This window comes from Rhinatrema bivittatum, chromosome 2 (assembly GCF_901001135.1).
Source record: "Rhinatrema bivittatum chromosome 2, aRhiBiv1.1, whole genome shotgun sequence".
NCBI lineage: Eukaryota > Metazoa > Chordata > Amphibia > Gymnophiona > Rhinatrematidae > Rhinatrema > Rhinatrema bivittatum.
Genome location: NC_042616.1, coordinates 426,001,407 through 426,023,027, shown reverse-complemented (window position 1 = coordinate 426,023,027; position 21,621 = coordinate 426,001,407). Strand labels below are relative to the sequence as shown.

The following is a 21,621-nucleotide window of genomic DNA, read 5'->3' as shown; positions in this document are numbered from 1 at the left end:
AGCTAGTAACGTCTGAATTCGAGCTTCCAGCAGAAACATCTTGTTTTGCTTCATGAAGAATCAAACCCCCAGGTATTCCAGCGACTGAGTAGGCTGAAGGCTGCTCTTGGCTAGGTTTATCACCCAGCCAAGCTTCCACAACAGGGAAATCTCCTTGAAAGGCACCAGGTGACTTGGCACAAATCAGCCAGTCATCCAAATACGGGTGTACTAGATTCCATCCTCTCTCAACTCTGCCACAACCACCACCATTACCTTGAAAAAGGTTCTGGGAACGGAGGCCAGACCAAAGGACAGCACCGAAATTGAAAGCAGCATCCCAGAACTGCAAACCACAGGAAGTGTTGATGTTCTAGTTGAATGGGAATGAGAAGATAAACCCCGGCCAGATCCAGAGAGGTCAGAAATTCCCCCGACTGCACGGCCATTTTCAATGAGGGCAAAGTTTCCATGCGAAACACTTCACTTGTAGTTGACGCCTTTTGAGATCCAGGAAGGGACGAAAAGATCCCTCCTTCTTCGGCACAACAAAATATATGAAATATCACCAGGTATTTTCTTGAGATGTGGGTACTGGGACCACAGCCCTCAGACCGAGGAGTCTTGCCAATGTACCCTCCACTGCATGCTTCTCCTGTGGGGCGTGGCAGGGAGATTTCATGAACATGTCCTTCTTGTATCACCTGTAGGACCCCACTGATCCAATGTGTTTTCTACCCACCTCTGATAAAAGAGAGAGGCAGCCCCCTATCTCCTGTTCCTAGGGGTCAGCAAAATTTCACTGGAAGGTTCCACTACCCAAGCCTGCATCTCTTCTGGGTTGTCTGGGGCAAAAACTGAGACATAACAAAGGGTACAGTCCTCTGAACAGACGCTCCTTTATATGGCAAAAAAAAACACTTGGCTTTTATTTATTTATTAGCTTTTATATACCATCTTTTAAGTATGGACCATTACAACGGTTTACAATGAGGCACCCAATAATAACAATATAAAATTAACAGTGCCATTTGAAAATCAGCTATTACAAGATAAAATTTAAAAGCAAAGCCGATAACTTCTATCATATCTATACTTAAAATCTAAGTCATCTCTAAAATAATACAATATATAATAATCATAAAAATCATATTAAAACTAATTTTTCTAAAAAACAAGAATTCTCACATCAAAGCTAAACAATTGGATTACTTTAGCACACAGCCTTTCTTTGTTATTCCTGTTCATTACAGAATGCCTGCTTAAACAACCATGTTTTTAGCATTCCTTTGAAAAATTTATTAATTCTATTGAGTTCTTAATTCTAAGGGCATTCCATTCCATATTGTGGGACCGGTGAGTGACAGGGCTCGCTCTCTGATCTGTGTCAAACGTGTTGTTCCCTGTACATACCAGGATCAATCCAGACGGTGGGTTATGTCCCCCGTCTAGCAGATGGAGTCAGAACAGACTTCGAGGGGCGTGACCATATATACCAGTACCCCCTCTGCAGGAGCTCAGTATCTTTCTGACTCCAGCAGATGCGAGTAGGGGAATCAGTGTCTTCCCCAGACTGGCAGGGAATTAGTTTCTTTCTGCTTCTTCTTCTCTATCTCCTGTTAACAATTTGGATCAAGTTTAAAAAAAAAAAAAGCTAATTCAATTTTTGGGGAGGCGTGGCTTTCCTATTCTGCCTCCTCTCTCTCTGTCTTCCTCGATCCCTGCTCCTCTCTGGCTGGGGGTAAGTTACAGAGTGTTTTATTTTGAAGTTTACCTTTTCAGCGTCTTCAGCGTTGGTGCCTCGTGGACACCGGTGGTGCCGGCCTCTCCGCGCTAATTTCGCCCGCGGCCTCGAGACGAGCTCCTCGGGGGCCGCTGTGGCAGGGAGGGGGGACTCCCCGAGCAGGTAGCGCCGGCCGATCAGGCCCCCCCGCGGCACCTCATACATCGCTGGGAGAGCGGGCAGCGCAGGCCGACCGGGCCCCCCCGCGGCATCTCTTATTTTTGGGCCCCCCCCCAAAGCTTTTCTTCCCCTTCCCTGGCGGTCCCGATGCCGTGGCCGTCTCGCTGCTCGGCCTGCGGCGAGCCGGGGTCACGGATCTCCCGGGGGGGAAGGCACCTCGCAGCCCCTCAGCAATTTTTCTTTTCTTTCATCACTGCCCGTGTGGCGCAGGCCGGCCACTTCGCCATTTTTGGCGGGAACGGCGGCCATTTTAAATTCTCAGCGCGCTGATGAATCTCACTCAGCGCAGGAGGAAGGTGATTTTCATGAGGTCTCTCCACCGCTTTTGTCTCCGGAGCAAGTCTCACAGGCCCCGGGGCCATTGGATTCCTCTTCCTCCGGGCCCCCCCCCCCCAAGCATGCCGAGATTTTCCCCGGAATTTATTTTGTTGATGCATAGCGCATACTTGCAGGGCTTGGAGGCTCCCGGGGGGCTGCCCATCTCACGCCTACACCACAGGCCCCCCTGACCTGGTAGGATCGGTCTCGGGGGCCTCCCAAGTCCCCACCCGGGTTCGGTTGGCCCCAGGAGCGGTGGGTGCGACTTCAACCCTGGGGGGGGCTGTCCCGGACCCCCCAGACGCGGGGCAGCCGGACGTCCCGCCGGAGGGGGACGACCCGCGTGCGCTCTGCATCTTTCAGAGGGAAGAACTGGACGACCTCATACCGCAGATCCTCCTAGAGTTGGATCTTGACCCACCGCCGGACCCGCCAGCTCCAGTGGCCCCAGCCATCGCCACATCCTCCAAGAAGGGGGACCCAGTCTTAGCAGCACTTCGGCCGAGGTCTCGGGCTTTTCCCATCCATGATTCCTTTTTACAGCTCCTGATCAGGGAATGGGATACCCCGGAAGCATCCCTGAAGGTCAGTCGAGCCATGGAAAAGTTGTACCCTCTTCCTGAAGATTTCCTGGAGCTCATCAAGGTTCCAAAGGTGGACTCCGCGGTGTCGGCAGTCACTAAAAGGACGACTATTCCGGTGACGGGCGGAGCGGCTTTGCGCGATACTCAGGACCGCAAGTTGGAAGTCTCTCAAACGGGTCTTTGAGGTCTCCGCCCTGGGAATGCGGGCGGTCATGTGCAGTTCACTCGCCCAGCGGGCTAGTCTTCGCTGGGTGCAACAACTTCTCACGTCTCAGGCTCTGCCGCCCGAAGAAGCCGCCCAGGCGGACCGTCTAGAGGTTGCCATTGCGTACGGGGCGGATGCCTTGTACGACCTTTTCCGGGTTCTGGCAAGATCCATGGTTTCGGTTGTGGCGGCACGGCGTCTGTTGTGGCTCCGTAACTGGGCAGCGGATACCTCCTCCAAGTCGAGCCTGGGCTCTCTACCTTTCAGGGGCAAGTTCCTCTTCGGTGAGGATCTGGATCAGATCATCAAGTCCCTGGGGGAGAATGCAGTCCACCGCCTGCCTGAGGATAGACACCGGCCTTCAAGGGCCTTTGCCTCTTCTCGGACCAGAGCCAGAGCGCAACGGTGCTACAGGTTACAGACAGGCAGGGCCTCGGACATCCGCTTCCAGATCGCAGTCCTGGCTGTGGTCCTTTCGTGGGCGCAGGCCCACGCAAGACGGGTCGGGACCGGGGGACCCCCCCCCCCTAAGTCCACCCAATGATGCCAGCCTCGCCCACTCCTCCACCCCCAGGATTGGGGGTCGTCTGGCAAATTTCTACAAGGAGTGGGTGCGTATCACCTCAGACCAGTGGGTCCTGGACACTATAATGCACGGCTACGCCTTGGAGTTTGTCCGCCCCCCGAGGGAGAGGTTCATCTTCTCCCCCTGTGGCTCGGACCTCAAGAGAATAGCGGTGCAGCAAACTCTGGACAGGCTACGGGACATAGAGGCCACTTCTCCCGTCCCCTTAGGCGAGGTGGGCTTGGGCCATTATTCCATCTACTTCATCGTGCCCAAAAAGGATGGATCCTTCCGGCCCATCCTGGACCTAAAAGACGTCAACAAGTCATTACGGGTTGTCCGGTTCCGCATGGAGACGCTACGTTCGGTGATTGCAGCAGTGCATCAGGGGGAGTTTCTCGCCTCCCTGGATCTGATGGAGGCATACCTACACATTCCCATCCTCCCGGCTCACCGACGGTTCCTCCATTTCAAGATTCTGGGCCAACATTTTCAGTTCAAGGCACTCCCGTTCGGGTTGGTGACCGCTCCTCGTACATTCACCAAGATCATGGTGGTCGTGGCGGCAACCCTAAGGAAAGAGGGCATTCTTGTTCATCCCTATCTGGACGATTGGCTGATACGTGCGAAGTCTTTCATCCACGGACAGTCATCGGTAGCCAGGGTCGTCCAGGTTCTTCATTCCCTGGGTCGAGTAGTGAACTTCTTCAAGAGCTCCCTCGTACCTTCGCAACGCTTGGACTTCTTGGGTGCGAGCTTCGACACGCGTCAGGGCATGGTCTTCTTACGCCCGGACAAGGCTCAATCCTTGCGGGAACACATACGACGGTTCTCTGAGTTGCCAGAACCCACCTCCTGGGACTATCTGCAGCTCCTGGGCGTGATGGCTTCCACCATCGATCTCGTGCCCTGGGCGTTCGCGCACCTACGGCCCTTACAGGTGGCACTTCTTTCTCGTTGGAAACCAGTCTTACAGGATTATCAGATGATACTTCCCCTTCCACAGACTGCCAGGGACAGTCTGGGTTGGTGGTTAGATCCGTCGAACCTGGCTCGCGGCGTCTCCCTCGAGGTCCCCAATTGGGTGGTGGTGACCACGGATGCCAGCCTCATCGGATGGGGAGCCGTCTGCGATCGAAGCGCCACGCAAGGGACGTGGTCGAATGTAGAAGCGACGTGGCCAATCAACCGTCTGGAAACCAGAGCGGCCCGTCTTGCGCTACAACATTTCCTTCCCCTGCTTCGGAACCGGGAGGTCAGGATTCTCTCGGACAATGCCACCACCGTGGCCTACATCAATCGGCAGGGAGGTACACGGAGCCGGCACGTCTCGATCAAGTCGGCGCTTCTGATGAAGTGGGCAGAGCGGCATCTCGTCCGTCTCGCGGCCTCGCACATTGCCGGAGTAGACAACGTTCAGGCGGATTTTTTGAGTCGCCAACAGCTGGATCCCGGAGAATGGTCCCTCTCTGGCGAGGCGATGCAACTTCTCGTCCGCCGGTGGGGGGTTCCTCACTTGGACCTGATGGCGACCTCCCTCAACGCCAAGGCCTCCCGCTTCTTCAGTCACAGAAGAGAGCGCGGCGCGGAAGGAGTGGATGCCCTGGCCCTTCCGTGGCCTCCACATCTGCTGCTCTACGCCTTTCCACCGTGGCCCCTGGTGGGCAGAGTTCTTCACAGAATAGAAAGCCATCAGGGTACCGTGATCTTCGTCGCCCCGGAGTGGCCCCGCTGACCCTGGTTTGCGGACCTGCTTCAGCTGGCGATAGACGGTCCAATAAGACTAGGACATCTTCCACGTCTCCTTCATCAGGGACCGGTATTTTTCGAGCAGGCAGAACTCTTCTGTCTTGCGGCTTGGCTTTTGAGCGGCGTCGACTCTGGTATTTAGGCGCACATCTTTGTTTCTCGGCCCAAATCACACAGTAACCAGTCTTCTAAGTCACAGGTACCAATATGGCCAACAGTGTACTGAGTGGTGGCCGGAGGCAATTATAGCTTTAGACACCTTGGCCCCCTTCTTCGGACCATGCCAGAGAACAAAAAGATGGTCCGACAAGCGAAAATCATTAGTGACTTCCAGATAGCGAATGAGGATACGCTTGACATCTAGCTTGCGTAGATCCGCCGATGCGTCCGCTGAGAAGGACGGAAGCTCTACCGTCTGATTCAAGTGGAACTCGGAAACTACCTTGGGCAGAAAAGCAGGCACAGTGCGCAAGGAAACTCCCGAATCCGTAAAACGAAGGTAGGGCTCTCTGCATGAGAGTGCTTGAAGCTCCAAGATTCTGTGGGCAGAACAGAAAGCTACCAGGAAAACAGTCTTGAGGGTGATATTCTTGAGGGTCGCAGAACGCATGGGTTCAAAGGGTGGTCCGACCAAGATTCGGAGAATGAGATTGAGACTTCACGAAGGATAAAGAGTGTGGACCGGGGGTTTCACGTGCTTCACTCCCCCTGAGGATATCCGGGTGAGAGGAGAGGGAAATTCCCTCTCGTTGATGAAGTAGAGAGTCTAGTTCAAAGACTTGCACTCTCAGTGAGTTGTAGGCCAGACCCTTGTCCAGTCCCTGTTGAAGATAGGATCTGAGCCACCGAGGTGGTCCGTGGCGACACAGGTATGGAGGCACACCAGTTCTCAAAAACTTTCCATACCCTGATATAGGAGATGGAGGTAGACGTCTTTCTAGCCTTGAGGAGGGTCGAGATAACGGCCTCTGGGTATCCATGCCGTCTCAGCCGGCATCTCTCAAAAGGCAGGCCGCAAGACAGAAGCGATCGGCCTGGGCGAAAGATACCTGACCCTGATGCAGCAAGCGTGGAAGGTGACCCAGACGAAGAGGTCCGTCCACTGCGAGGTTGATCAAGTCTGCAAACCACAGACGATAGGGCCATTCCGGCGCCACCAGCATTACAGGACCCTGGTGAGACTCTATTCTCCGGAGCACCTTGCCCATCAGAAGCCAAGGGGGAAACACGTAGAGGAGAACGTGACGGGGCCAGGGGAGGACTAAGGCATCCACTCCCTCAGCGCCATACTCTCTTCTGCGACTGAAGAACCGAGCTGCCTTGGCATTCCGGGAGGTTGCCATTCGATCCAGATAGGGGGTGTCCCCCCCATCTGTGGAACAGGAGATTCACCGCCTCCTCTAAGAGTTCCCACTCTCCGGGATCTAGATGTTGACTGAGAAAGTCGGCTTGAACGTTGTCTACGCCTGCGATGTGGGAAGCCGCTAGGCGGGAGAGATGAGTCTCCGCCCATGTCATCAACCTGTCTGTCTCCTGAGAGACATGCCGGCTCCTCGTGCCCCCTTGGCGATTGATGTAGGCCACAGTGGTCACAACGTCTGAGAGTATTCGGACTGCGCAATGATGGACGAGAGGTAGGAAGCGTTTCAATGCCAGACGCACTGCTCTGGTCTCCAAGCGATTGATCGGCCAAGTTGCTTGGGACGGCGTCCACTTCCCTTGTGCAGAACTCATCTGAGACACCGCTTCCCAGCCAGAGAGACTGGCGTCCATCGTGACAATTACCCATTTCGGGATGTCCAAAGGAACACCCTGGAGAAGATGAGACAGGTTGAACCATCACAAGAGACTGTCCTTGGCTCCCTGCGGGAGAGGAAGGATGGCTTGGAAGTCCCGAGACACCGGCTTCCAGCGGGAGAGCAAGGCGCGCTGTAAGGGACGCATATGTGCGAAAGCCCAGGGGACCAGATCGATGGTGGAAGCCATGGATCCCAGGACCTGGAGGTAATCCCACACCACTGGAAGCGAGAGACCGATGAATCGCTGTATCTGAGCTATGAGTGTATGAGCCCTGTCCGGGGGCAGAGACACCTTGCCCAGCGTGGTGTCGAAATGTGCCCCGAGGAAGTCCAGAGACTGAGATGGAGAAAGGCTGCTCTTGGCGAAGTTGACCACCCAACCGAAGGAGTGAAGAAGCATCAACACCTTGTCGACCGCCCGGTGGCACTGGGCTGAGGACTTTGCCCAAATGAGCCAGTCGTCCAGGTATGGGTGCACCAAGACTCCCTCCCTCCGGAGAGCGGCAGCTACTACCATCATCACCTTCATGAAGGTTCGAGGAGCGGTCGCAAGACCAAAGGGTAGAGAGCCTGGAACTGGAAATGCTGTCCCAGAATCTTGAATTGCAGAAAACGCTAATGTGCTTGGAGGATGGGAATGTGTAGATAAGCTTCCATCAGATCCAGGGAGGCCAAAAATTCTCCAGAGTGTACCGCCGCTATCACGGAGCGCAAAGTTTCCATCCGAAAGTGGGGAATCTTGAGGGCCCTGTTGACCATCTTGAGATCCAAGATCGGGCGGAAGGAACCTTCCTTCTTGGGGACTACGAAGTATATCGAATAATGTCCCTGGCCTCCTTCCAGGATCGGGGCTGGCCCCTGAGTGTCGAGGCACACCAGAAGACGAGAACCAGAGCGGCCCGGCGTTTGAGAGGGTCCCTCCCCACCAGGGAGGCAAGCTGTGCAAATGCCCTCGCGGGAGAGCCTTGACCCGGTCTCTCCACAAGCGCAGCACCTGGACAAACGAGGCATGGGGAACCCCGACAGAGCCGCGAGGGAACCAGCTGTTCTTAACGCGAGAAACAGGCAAGGTTTAAAGCTGCGGGAAGCGGGAAAAACCTCCGCTTCAGCCTGTTCTTCCTCACGCTCACCAGGTTCGTGGCTGTAAGAAGCGGGTAATAGCCTCCGCTTCAGTCCCGCTCTCTCTCTATCCCTCAGCGACCCACAGATAGAGGCACAGAGGAATAGCGCCTCTCTGTGCCGGCTGCTCCGAGGAAAACAGCGTCTCACAGGCAGCGGGTTGGATAGCAGCCACAGGTGGAGAAGTTGGCACCACAGACTTGCACCCTGGAGAGAGGAAGAGAGGAAATAACCTGTCAAAAGGAAATAAAAACAAACTTACCCCGACAACAGAGATGGGAGGGGTGGGGAGAGCTGCAAATAGTACTCCCTGCAAGCTATAGAGTGCTCCCATTGAAACAGGAGCAGAGGCTACAGGAAAGCTCTCCAAATAATTCCCTCAGAAAATTCAAAATTCAAAGATTTTTTTTTTTTAATTAGACTTGATCCATCCAAAAGAAAGGAAAGCTGAGGAAAAGAGAGAAAATTCCTAAAATAGCTTTCTAGTCATCTCAGTGGGGAACGAAAGCCACCACTGTCATTTCCTGGAGTCAAGAGAATACTGGGGATTAGTAGAGGGTGCACTACCTTATAAGAAAGCATCCTTCAAAGTTCTATTTGACTCCATCTGCTGGAAGGGGGAGATAACCCACTGTCTGGACTGATCCTGGTACGTACAGGGAACACACCATCCATACCAATAACAGTAACACTACATGTACCTTTACCCTCACTCCAAGGGACTGCCATCTCTTGGCTCTCATTTACCCTTACCCTTCATAAACCAAGAAATGAACCCATGTGGATCTCCCCCATCATGTCTCTATCCATAATTAACAGCTGAGTCTCTGAAGACAAAAGTCAATTTTAAACGCCACATTAATCATTAGGACAAACACCAAACACAAAAAAAATTATTTTTTTTTTATTAGATTAGTTGATAAGCTGTCCGAGCATTAGGATTAAAATACCTAATGGCGATTTAATGAACAAATTTGTCCCTTAACAGATGTATTCAGGCAAACTGCCACCAGTGATTATCTTGTAAATAATCAAGATTGCTCTCCCAAAGTCCATCAAGTTTCTTTCAAGGAGCATCAGGAGTATCATGCCTTTACTTCTCCCAAACAATCCATGTTGCTCTTAGAAATTTATCAAAAAACATTTTTCTTTATCAGAACACAATGCACCCCCTGAATCACCAGATGCTTGACACGCTATAATGTACACTCTCCTTTCTCACATTCGCAACCACAGTATAACATGTAGTTATGCTTGCTGCAATACACCTCGTAAACTGGTCCTCACAGAGGTTATCACAGGTCTGTCAACTTTTATCTCCCAATCATCAGTACTATTTAGCATTCTTCACAGTTGCAAACAGTTCAACGAATCGCAACAATTTTATCAACGTAACTCTGGTGAGCCAATTAACTGAAAATATGTACAAGCATCTTCCTGATGGCTTATAACTTTGTGGTACAGATTACTACAGAATATGGATCATATATCTTCAAGTCATCATGGTAGTTTTTGCAAATAACTTTCAATTTGCTCCTTACCAGATACGAACAGTGTCTTGACCGCATGCTGCACCCTAATCCTAGCCGGGTAGAAAACAGTGAATTTTATTTCTCGCTTTTGCAGCTCTGTACAGACCAATGATAGCTCCTTCCGTTGGGCTGCCACTCGCGCCGAAAATCATGAACGATCAAGAGCCAAGCCCCTTCATACTCAACCACTCCTTTGGCTCTATAGGTGGCAAAGATTTTTGTTTTATCGGCCCATTTTAACATTCAGGCGACAACTGGTCATGGGCGATTGTTGTCCGGGTCTCTTACTTGCCCCAGCCTGTGTGCGTACTCGCACATTATGGGCCTTGCCGATATGTGTAAATCCAAGGCCTCTAGTAACCAGCACTCCAAAAAAGGTATCAGATCTCTACCCTTGAGCACCTCTGGAAACCCAAACACTCATATTATTACACCTATTTCTATTTTCCTGGTTTCCCTTTTTGATTAAGTCAGCATTCTCCTTTTGCAGCACCAAGATCTGTGAATCTGATTTGTGTCATCTTCCTGGTTAGAGACACTCTGTTCAGTCTCAGTCAGTCGCTTGTTATTCGATTCCAGGCCCTCTTTTATTTCATCTATGGTCAACTATATTCATGAAAGTCTATCTTCTAAAGCTGTGGAAACACTCTTGGACAGCATTTGTATCGTTTCTGCAGACACTACTGCCATTATTCTCTCAGTCACCACCTTAGGTGATTCTGGCGACATTTTAGAATCCATCTGCCGGCCTTTATCTCTCTTAGTTCAGACTGATTTAACACTCATTAACCTCTTCTTTTTGATTATAAAGTTGTCCATTCGAGTCTTGTTAAAGAAATCGAATTCGCCAAGCAGGAATTAAAAGTTATCCACGACAGGCACAGGGGTACCCACGAAGCTCACTCTCCACCCGTCTGCTCAGTGTGCTCCCATAACCGCAATATACACTGAGAGTAGGGTTTTTGGGGGGTTTTCAGTCCTGGTTTTAGACTATTAATGCATTTATGTATTTTTATACAAAATAAAAAAGCAAGTTTGCTTACTGTAAACTGTATTTTCCATAGATAGGATGAATTAGTCATGCTGTCTGAGGATGTTCCTCCTTAAAGATGATAGAGCTTTGCTCTGTGTGTGGCTGCACGTCCTTTCCCATGTGGCTCCATTTTCTCCTCAGTCTATTCCAATGCATGTCTGTGAAGCGTGAAGTGGAGACTGTCTGGGGAGGTGGGCGGGTCAGTATGGGTAATTCATCCTATCTACAGAAAACACCATTTATGGTAAGCAAACTTGCTTTTTCCCCCAGATAAGCAGGCTGAATTAGCCATACTGTCTGGGAGTCCCCAGCTAAACATTGTGAGCGCAGAATGAAGGGACCTTGTGGGGACTCTGCACAGTTCCCGAGGCTGAGTAAGATGTGTTGTGCCCAACTTGATCTGGGATAGCGGACAGTCTCTTTATGTGGTCCCTGACTGGAGAATGGATCTGCCCATCACCGCATCTGCAGCGGCTTGCTGGCTGTGACAGTAATGGGAAGTGAAAGTATGCAGAGAGGACCATGTAGCTGCTTTGCAGATGTCCATTATGGAAACTTCCCGTAGGTGAGCTACTGACCTGCTACCGCTCTCACCTGGTGGGCTTTTGGAGAACTGGTCAGGGTCTCTGATCTTTTATTGTAACAGAATGCACTGCGAAATCCAAGTTGAGAGAGTCTTCTTGGAGACCAGCAGTCCCAGGGCATTCGGGATGAAAGAAACAAATAGCTGTGAGGTTCCAGATTCAGAGTGTGTTCTACATTTATAGTAGGCCGGGGAAGTAAACGGGGACACCATGAATAAACTTCTGAGAGGGCGAGCAAATTCTAATGCATAAACTCTTTCTATCATGCTTAGAACCCACTGGGCCGATGTGATCTTGACCCACTCCTCATAAAAAAGGGTCAACCGACCTCAGATAGCTGGTACTGAGGGTCGGCCATTTCTCATTGAGTAGATTTGGGTCCACAAGGCCCTTGGCTTGAGCTGTCGCAGTTGGCCTGCCGGTTCCGAAAGGACTGGGACCAGGACTGAGACCTCCCCAATGCCTGCCTCTGGCCTGCACCCGGAGTTCTGCTCTGACGGGGATGCCATTGGTTCCGAAAACACAAACGAAGTGGGAGGAAACCCTTGGACCCTCTAGGCCTGTCTTCCGGCAACTTTATTCACTTTATTCTCCCCCAAGTGCTTGATGAGCTGTTCCAAGTCTTTGCCAAAGAGAAACTTGTCCTTGAAGGGGATTGCTCCCAACTGCGACTTTGACGAAACATCCGCTGACCAGTTCCACAGCCATAAAAGTCTCCTGGCCGAAACAGCCAATACCATAGTTCTTGAAATGCACACAAGATCATATAGGGCATCTATCCCATAAGCAACCGCTGCCTCCAAGTGCCCCGCTTGCTCTGATTCCTTGGGCAACAGATCCTTAGCACTCTTTAACTGCTGTACCCATTGTAAGCTGCGCAGAGCATAAAGCTGCTATACACTGCCGCTCTGATACCCAGAGCAGAAACTTAAAAAATCCACTTCAGATCAACTCTACAGATTCAGATCAAATCTACACTTCAGATCAACTACTACAGAACGCGGCAGCCAGAGTCCTCTCTGGCAAAAGAAAATCAGACCACATCACCCCTGTACTCTACAATCTCCACTGGCTTCCAGTAGAGAAAAGAATCGAATTCAAAATACTAACCATCTTACACAATACAATATACAACACTGAAAACACCGCCCTAGATAACATCATAAAAAAACACAGATCACAACGCACTACAAGAACCTCGAGAAAAGTACAGCTGAACGTCCCATCACTACCTCTAGCGAAGCTATCCTACATAAGAAACAGAGCCATCTCCATAGCAGGACCTAAACTCTGGAACTCACTACCGGAACACCTCAGTTCTCAAAGCAACACCAAAACTTTCAAGAAAGAACTCAAAACATGGATCTTCAGACAAACCTTCAAAGATGGAATTGGCTAACCACTCATAACATCCATCACCTAACCACAGTCAATTTTATAACCGCAATATCAAGAATATCATCATAGAGCTCGTTTAAACCATTAATGTACCGTCACGTCAATTCTATACACCTTCTCTCAAGCTCATAATAATCATTTTTTCATAGATTCATCTAGCTCCAATACTCGCCGCCTTACTCTATATCATAATCCGGACTATACTCCATGCCCTTCTCCTCATCACTTAAAATAGTTGATATAAATTATCCAAGTTACATTTTGATGTTAATTTTAACTCATTTGATGTCTCTTATTTATTATATTTTAATTCGTTTGATGTCAGTTGTTTTTCCTGTTTGTTGTCAGTTGCTCCCAAAATGTATTAAGTTGTTATATCTGTAAACCGGAATGAAGGCAGCCAGCTAAATTCCGGTATATAAAAACTTTTAAATAAATAAATAAATAAATAAATAAATAAATAAATAAAACTCAAGTTTCCTGTCTTGAAGGTCCTTTAAAGCTGCCGCCCCAGCTACCAGGATAGTAAGTCCTCTTCGTGACCGCGGACACTGAGACGTCAACCTTAGGCACGTTAAGCAGCTCTAGTGCCTCTTCGGGCAGTGGATACAATTTATCCATGTCCCTGCTAACCTTCAAGCCAATCTCTGGAGTGTCCCACTCCTTGATGATTAACTGCTTCACCATCCTGTGGAACAGGAAGGTAGTGGCCGGACCTCGAAGACCAGACATGACTGGATCCACCAAGTCCTGGTCCTCTTCTGCTTGCGGTACAGCAATCCCCAGCTCCGCTAAGAAAGGCAGGATAAGAGGGGCAAGCTCCTCCTTCCGAAAAAGGTACAGTACTCTGGGATCGTCCCCCTCTAGGGGAGGGATCGTTCTGGGGTCTTCCTCCCCCGGATCCTGTCCTGCCATGAGCAGAGGTCCATCTGGAGGGTCAGCAGAGGATGACTCTGGATCTGGGTCCCCCACTGCGAGACCACACCCAGCAGGAGCCCTGACAGTGCAAATCCTGAGGCTGCAGGCTTCTTCTTGGGGGGCTGCATGGAGATGCCACGTTCCGGAGAAAAGGGCGCTTGGCTCCCCGAGTCAAAAAGGCCTGATGCATCAATAAACTCCTGTGAAAGAGGTGGGGGATCCAGCTCATCCCCCACCAAGGGATCTAGATCCCCCTCTCCCAGCCCCCCTGGGGCTCCAATTTGCTGGCGACAGTGTCGGAGGGAATTCCCCTCCTCTAGCTGGTCTCTCCTCCATGTGTGCGGGAGAATCCAAAATGGTTGCATTCCCACGCTCAACGGGAACAGGTCGGCCTCAGTGGAAAGAGCAGTGATCCCAAAGTGGCTCCCACAGCTGGGAAAGTGCCCCCACAGCTCCCCTTGACGAGCCCTCCCCACTAGGGAGGCATCGGGAACACAAGACGGCCTGCGAAAGTCATGGGGAAACCTCCCCACAGGAAAGGCAGCTGGAGGGCCGCGGCATAATCAAAACCCCAAGGGAACTGCTGGGCTCGTGCTGAGATCCAAAGCAAACTAACCTCCGGGACCTTCCTGCGACATTTCCAATCGGCTTAGAGTGGCAAACACCCGGAAGAGCAGAGAGTATGGCCGGGCTGTCTCTCCCCTGTTTGTTCTTTTTTTGAACATTGATACGATATATAACCAAAATACAATAAACTGTAAGCCCAATACATTGGTGTCTGTTTGTTCTCTTTAAAAAAAAAAAAACAAAAAAAACTTTAACCGAGAAGAACAAAACAGACAAGCTATACTTCCCTGTAGAATGGCAGAGGTTTAGAAGAAATTGTGCTGGGAGGGGAGGGAACCAGACCACTGGCTGTCACCCCCGGTGCGCCAGCCCAAGCAATTTTGGAGTCCCCAACCCCTGCTCGCTCCAGCCTGCTACCAGGAAGGATGGTCCCACCAGGACCTACCAACCTCCTGGGAGGCACAGTGCTCTTCTAAAAATCATAACTCCTGTATATGTATTAAGTATCTATTAAACATTTCTTTTGCTGAAGTTAATCTAACTACTGGAAAATTCAGAACCCTAAGATTCAGATATTTTATAGAGTTTTTCATATATCCTAATTTTGAGTATTCGTAATATTCTGGGATAAATTTACAAAAACTTTCTCAAGAGACTTTATCGCATTCCATAATGAACCTAAAGTAACCTCAGGTATATCTTGAGGTATAATTATGTTCACCTCCTGCTTGGACTCTTCTTCACCCCCCACAGCCTGGTCTCCACTCTTCCCATCTTCCATTCTTAGTGATAGTATTTATTTATTTATTTGTTTGTTTTTCTATACCGATGTTCATCGGACATATCACACCGGTTTACAGTGTAACAGAGGAGTCTATTAGCGTAGACTTCTTGTTTTACAATGGAACATTGTGACATTTAAGATTGAACATTGTCAGGACTATCCGCCCCTGATAAGGGAACACCAAGTCCCAACTTCAAATGTGCAGGTGGAGAGGGAGTGCTAGGAGTTCTGGGGCTAAGTGATATTGCTTTGGCCAGCATATACTGAAGATGCAGCAGCAAAATTTACCAGTAGTCTCAAAAATCTATTACTTGCCAGTAAAAACTACATCTGGTATACTGGCTGAAGAGGGAAGATCAGGGGGATCAATTGATATCTCAGAAGTGTTGGAGATATCATTGGATACCAAAATTAGGACAAGGGCCACACTATGTATGACCTTTGTTTTCACAGCTGACCGGGATGCAGCTATGAGACTGTTTTTGAAACAACGATTGCAGCTCTTTCATGGCCAAAAGATCTGGACATATCCAGATTTGGCTAGGCCAACACAAGTTAGAAGAAAAAAATTGAGTGTTAGATCTGTCGTAGAAGCAATTGGAGCTAGAATGACTTTGAAATTTCCATGCAGATGTGAGATTTATTTCTCTAATCATAAATATGTTTTTTTCGAAGTGTCTCAGTTCCAAAAGTTCTTGGACTCCCATACCCCAATTACCACAGAGAATGACTAGAAGCAATCATTACTTTGTTATCCAGTGTTAAAAACTCTGATTGTCAATTGATTTGGGGTGTAGATCCCTATTTACCATATTTAACCACTTATTTTTGTTAGCTCGTATATTACTTATAAAGGGCAGGTATGAGGATTACATTATGAATTTATTCTATATTTCTTGATGGATTAATGAATTACTATTAAAACCTGTATTTCATTTATAATGTAATGTTATAAAATTATGGAAAATGCAATAAAATAAAATTAAAAAAAAAAATCATAACTCCTAAGAGAAATCTCTTGTCCCTCTTAAACGGTTTTTTTGTTTTTTTTTTTGGTCAGAACTGCAGGTTTTGCATCACCTCCATCTGCTGGAGACAGAGAAATTCTAAGAAGCTGCAGGTGGCACACCGGGTTAAGAGGCGGTGCCTGCAAAACTTTCTCTGTCTCCATCTGCTGGAAAGGAGGCAAAACCTAGGAGTCTGGACTGATCTGGGTATGTACAGGGAAAGTATGTTTTTTTGTTTGTATTAGCAACCTGCACATCAGTTGACGAGGGTGATTTGGAATCTTTCTGCTCTGTCTGCTTTTTACTTAAAGGCACCTGGTCCACCTTAGCATTTATTGCAACCTCTCTACTGGGATGCCCTAATTTCCCTCTTCTCTTAGTATCCTTCAAAGATACATTATTCCAAACCATGAGCTTCTGAGCAACTTTTCGCTTTCCCCCATCATCTAGTTTAAAAGCTGGTCTATCTCCTTTTTAAAGTTTAGTGCAAACAGCCAAAGATTTTAATATGCAGCTTTCTCAGCTGCAGGAGAGTTGCAGTAAGACACACTACAATGAGCACAGATTGCTTACAGGTTAGATCCTCCACTGACTCGGGCTCCATCAGATCCAGGGCCAAGGCCTCTAGGTTGCGGAAGTGCTGTTGGAGCACAGGGTTCTCAAAATCATCGCTCCTGGGGGAGAGAGACACAAAGAACAGGCTGTCAGAAGAAGCAAAGCAGAAGAGGTTCTACCAGAGAGGGCACCTCCAATCACCCCAGTGCTGTGTAAATGAGACAATAGTAGATCAGAAGGTACAAGGAATTAAATCCTTGGGCAAAAGATATACTGTTTCAAACTGTGCAAGCAAATTAACTTGCAGGCTCTTCTTTTTTTTCTTATGGCCTGATAGTTTTCTCCTCATCTCTTGGGCTTCCCACTTAAAAAACGGAAACGGACCTCTGATGGGCTACAGCACCATGAATCTTCACTCCCAACTTCCCAGACTGTTTTCCTCCTGTTTTTTATTTGTATTGTTTTTTAATTCCCCTCCCAAATAACTCAGCCCAGTCACTGCAATGATCAACTTTGGCCAGGACCCACAAACCACACCTCTCTGCACAGCGCAGTAACATGAACCCCAAACCTGGCCACTAGATGTCACTAATGAGTGACTGATACCCCCCTCTCCCACAGGGATTGTAAATACTTACTGCAACATCCCCAGCCCTGGCTGTCACAAAAAGAGCCAAGTTCTGGCCCACACAACAATATGCATTTCCCATTAAGCCACTGTGCTGACTTGCAGCCTTTTGCACTTTTTTTGGGCTCAAAACTTCAATATACTTTTAATCTCCTTCTTCATTAGCTGCCAAATGACCCTCCAAGCTGCAAGGCAGGTTTCATAATTTGCATGAGGAGTTCTCTCCAGCTCACAGTATTAAATTTCCTGGACTGCACCTGATTTTGGCCCAGTTGCTGAGAGAGCGTGAGAGAGAGACAGGCAGACATGCTATCTCTCTGTATCAGACTGTGGATAGAGATGCCCCCTTCCCCACCCCCTGAAAGTACACATGCCACCCAGGTACCACCTATATTTGAAGCGCAGCTTCTGAAGTATTTCCTTCATCTTGTCCACCTGCTCTCTGCCAGCTGTCACCTTATCAGATACCTGCAGCCTGCGAATGTCATCAACATAAGGCAGGAAAATGAGATGGAAGCCTGAAAAAAAAAGGGATCATGGAAAGGAGTCAGCGGGAAGAAGAACTGCGAGAGAAGAGAGATCGGGCATAGACCTTACAGCCTCATGTACAGCTTTCTCAATGGGGAACAAGAACTGAGGAAGGAATAGAATGGGTGACTGCCACCCAAGCCACTGCTAGCAAGGGACACCCCAGGTGTTAGCAGCATGGGATCTATCTTTTTAGGGTCCTGCCAAGTATTTGTAACCTGGACTAACAACTACTGGAAACAGGATACTGGGCTTGGACGGACCCTTGGTCTACCCAGTATGGCGAAGACCAGCACACATCCTGTTAGTTACTGCAGCGTAACACGGAAGGCCCTTTTTACCTGGAGGGGTCACCTGCATATTCTGGCTGTCCATCTCCTCCTCCTGGGGGATCAGTGCCACGAAGCGGGGGGGCATGTTCCTACGGGGGGTGTACCTGCACAGTGCCATCACCTCTCGCTCCAAGCACCGGGTCAGCAAAGCGTTGAACAGAGTTGTGCTCCCTGCAGCAACACAAATCAGAAATTACTACTTACCTGATAATTTCCATTGCCTTAAGGTGAATAGATAGATTCAGGACCATTGGGTTATGCACCTCTACCAGCAGATGGAGACGGAGCAAACTGTCACGGTATATATAGTCCTGCCGTGACATCAGCCTGCCAGTATTCTCTTCAAAAGCAACTGTGGATAGATTAGCAAAAACTTCATTAAAAAACAGACAGAGAATCATTTCTGTACTCAACCAACAAGAAACACTGAACTCAGGCAAAAACATGTGCATTCTAGGCTAGGGACTGGATGGACACTTACCAGTAATCCCCTAGAATACATAGCCACACAGGAGGACCATCACACAATCACATGGCAGCCAAGGTGGGAAGCTGAATCCATCTATCCACCTTAACAAAAAGGAAATTCAGGTAGAAGCAATTTCTCATTTTCTAGCATGTGGGGATAGATGAATTCAGGTCCAGTGGGATGTACCCAAGCTACTCCTGAATAGGGTGGGAGGCTGCCCACGGTACAGACCACACTGCACGTGCAAAGGCTGCGTCCTCCTGGGCCTGCACATCCAGATGATATCATCTGGAAAGAGTGTGTAAGGAAGACTACGTCACAGCTTGGCAAATGTCAACAGGAGACAATCTAACCTCCTCCCATGACACTGCCTGAGCCCTAACCTGAGTAGGCATGGCTTTTCAACATCCACATACGCGGCCGTGACCACCACCTTAATACAGCGAACTATTGTAGCCCACAAAGCTGGGTCACCCTATTTTCCTCCACCATGAAGGACAAACAGGCGATCCGTCTTTCGGAAAGGTTTAGAAACCTCCAGATACCCCACATGTCTCTTGACATCCAAGGGTCGCAACAGCTGATAATCTTCCGCATCTCTTCCCTTATCTAAGGACAGCAAGAAACTGGACCAATTCAAGTGAAAATCCAAGACCACTTTAGACAAGAATGAAGGAACAGTACACAGCAGTGACTGGGCAGAGTTAGTTGGGAGGGGAATAAAAAACAGGAGGAAAACACTCTGGGAAGTTGGGAGTGAAGATTCATGGTGCTGTAGCCCAACAGAGGTCTGTCTCAGTTTTTAAGTGACAATAGTCTTGAAAAAAAACTTTATTGAAGTGGAGACACAAAGTAGCCCGACTCAGGCCGAGTTTCGCCGTATCAAGACGGCTGCCTCAGGGGCTAAAACATAAATAAAAGTTCATATAAGTACATCTTTATGTAATAATAAATAAAACAATGATTAAAAACAAAGTGTATGTACTGTACATGTATAAAGCATTGGTGACACATAGAGTATATTGTAAATTATTAACATCAAATGTAATATAAATAAAATAAACTCACGGTTAGTACAAATATATAGTGAATTTGTAATAAAAGATGGTTTTACCTTGTGTATATTCTCTTCAGTACACAAATAAAACAAATCATATATGAAGGATCATATATACCATTATATGATCAATGAAAGTAATGAATCTGTAAAAATGCAAAAAAAGGGGGGGGGGGGGGGGATGGCAATATTATATAGGACTTTGTTCAAATATTAAAAATTGATTAATAAACAAATATCATGATGTATATACAAAGGTATATAATATCTTATATGCACCTAAAGTATCAATTGATGACTTATATATCTATTTTTAAAAATCTGTGTAGATTTGTAAAAAAGCTATTCTATTTTATATTTAATAAAAGTCAATTGAATAAGTGAAAAATGTCAAAAGTGAATTATTGAATGAAAAGTGCAATGATTGTCTAAAAAAGATTGTTTGTCTAGAAATGATATATGACTAATGGATTAAGTGTATTGATGTATAAAATAAAGATAATTAGTTAATTAACAAGGTAGTGTTATTGAAACCCTCCTGATGATTAAATTCAATACTGATGTGTGTAGTAATGAAGGAAAACCAAGTCAAATCTGTATGTGTATAAAAATGTATATAAGGATCTAAATATGCAAGTATGCAAAACTAAAAGGAAGACTAATGCTCTGTTAAGAATAAAATCAAATGGAAGACTATCTATACTAACAAAAAACTAATTGTTAAATAAATATCTTAAGTAATGACTATATCACTAAAATAGAGCATAAATAATAAATCGTTATTAATGAATTGTACAATGTAAAATAGTTCTAAACGATGAAATTATTTAATACAAAAAAAGGGGAGCATCTGTTGTCGACTAAGCCGAGTGTTTAGAGCACCATTGTGAATTAATTGTATATCGAATAATGATAGTCCGGACCGCGTCTGCAAAAAACTATATACAAATGGAGTGTCAACTCGAAAAACTACTATTATTATATTAAATGTATAATGTGATTATCATAAGAACTATCACCAGTGTAAAACGTGTATTCATAGGCAAAGTGAAAAAATGTGAATCCGATGATACGTAATAAACCGAAAAATAGATGAAAAATAGGCAATGCTGTGATTAAATAAACCATTCTGTATCGAAAAGAAGCAGCGGAAGAAACAAATTCTCTTATGGTCACATATGTAGGACGATCTTGACTTTTACAAAGAAACATGGAATTAGCTCTATTCAAACATAAATTGTGTATGATATTCGTGCCAAGGTATAACTGCCATTAAGTGCCAATAGATGTCAATAGTTAGTGTGCACACTATGTTTGAATAGAGCTAATTCCATGTTTCTTTGTAAAAGTCAAGATCGTCCTACATATGTGACCATAAGAGAATTTGTTTCTTCCGCTGCTTCTTTTCGATACAGAATGGTTTATTTAATCACAGCATTGCCTATTTTTCATCTATTTTTCGGTTTATTACGTATCATCGGATTCACATTTTTTCACTTTGCCTATGAATACACGTTTTACACTGGTGATAGTTCTTATGATAATCACATTATACATTTAATATAATAATAGTAGTTTTTCGAGTTGACACTCCATTTGTATATAGTTTTTTGCAGACGCGGTCCGGACTATCATTATTCGATATACAATTAATTCACAATGGTGCTCTAAACACTCGGCTTAGTCGACAACAGATGCTCCCCTTTTTTTGTATTAAATAATTTCATCATTTAGAACTATTTTACATTGTACAATTCATTAATAACGATTTATTATTTATGCTCTATTTTAGTGATATAGTCATTACTTAAGATATTTATTTAACAATTAGTTTTTTGTTAGTATAGATAGTCTTCCATTTGATTTTATTCTTAACAGAGCATTAGTCTTCCTTTTAGTTTTGCATACTTGCATATTTAGATCCTTATATACATTTTTATACACATAC

The 21,621-nt window shown here is 47.0% G+C and overlaps 1 protein-coding gene across 4 annotated transcripts in view; it reads right to left on the bottom strand.

Annotated features, from left to right (window-relative positions):
- Nucleotides 1–21,621, bottom strand: part of XRCC6 (X-ray repair cross complementing 6) — a 145,265-nt gene that overhangs the window by 13,982 nt on the left and 109,662 nt on the right. For 3 of the 4 annotated variants that reach the window (XM_029590263.1, XM_029590264.1, XM_029590262.1), the window contains 3 exons: nucleotides 18,157–18,318; nucleotides 17,676–17,805; nucleotides 16,678–16,778 (listed from right to left, as the gene is read on the bottom strand). In XM_029590263.1, coding sequence (XP_029446123.1) covers nucleotides 16,678–16,778; nucleotides 17,676–17,805; nucleotides 18,157–18,318 — 393 coding nt within the window. The remainder of the gene's footprint in view (nucleotides 1–16,677; nucleotides 16,779–17,675; nucleotides 17,806–18,156; nucleotides 18,319–21,621) is intronic. The other variant, XM_029590265.1, reaches the window with a different exon arrangement.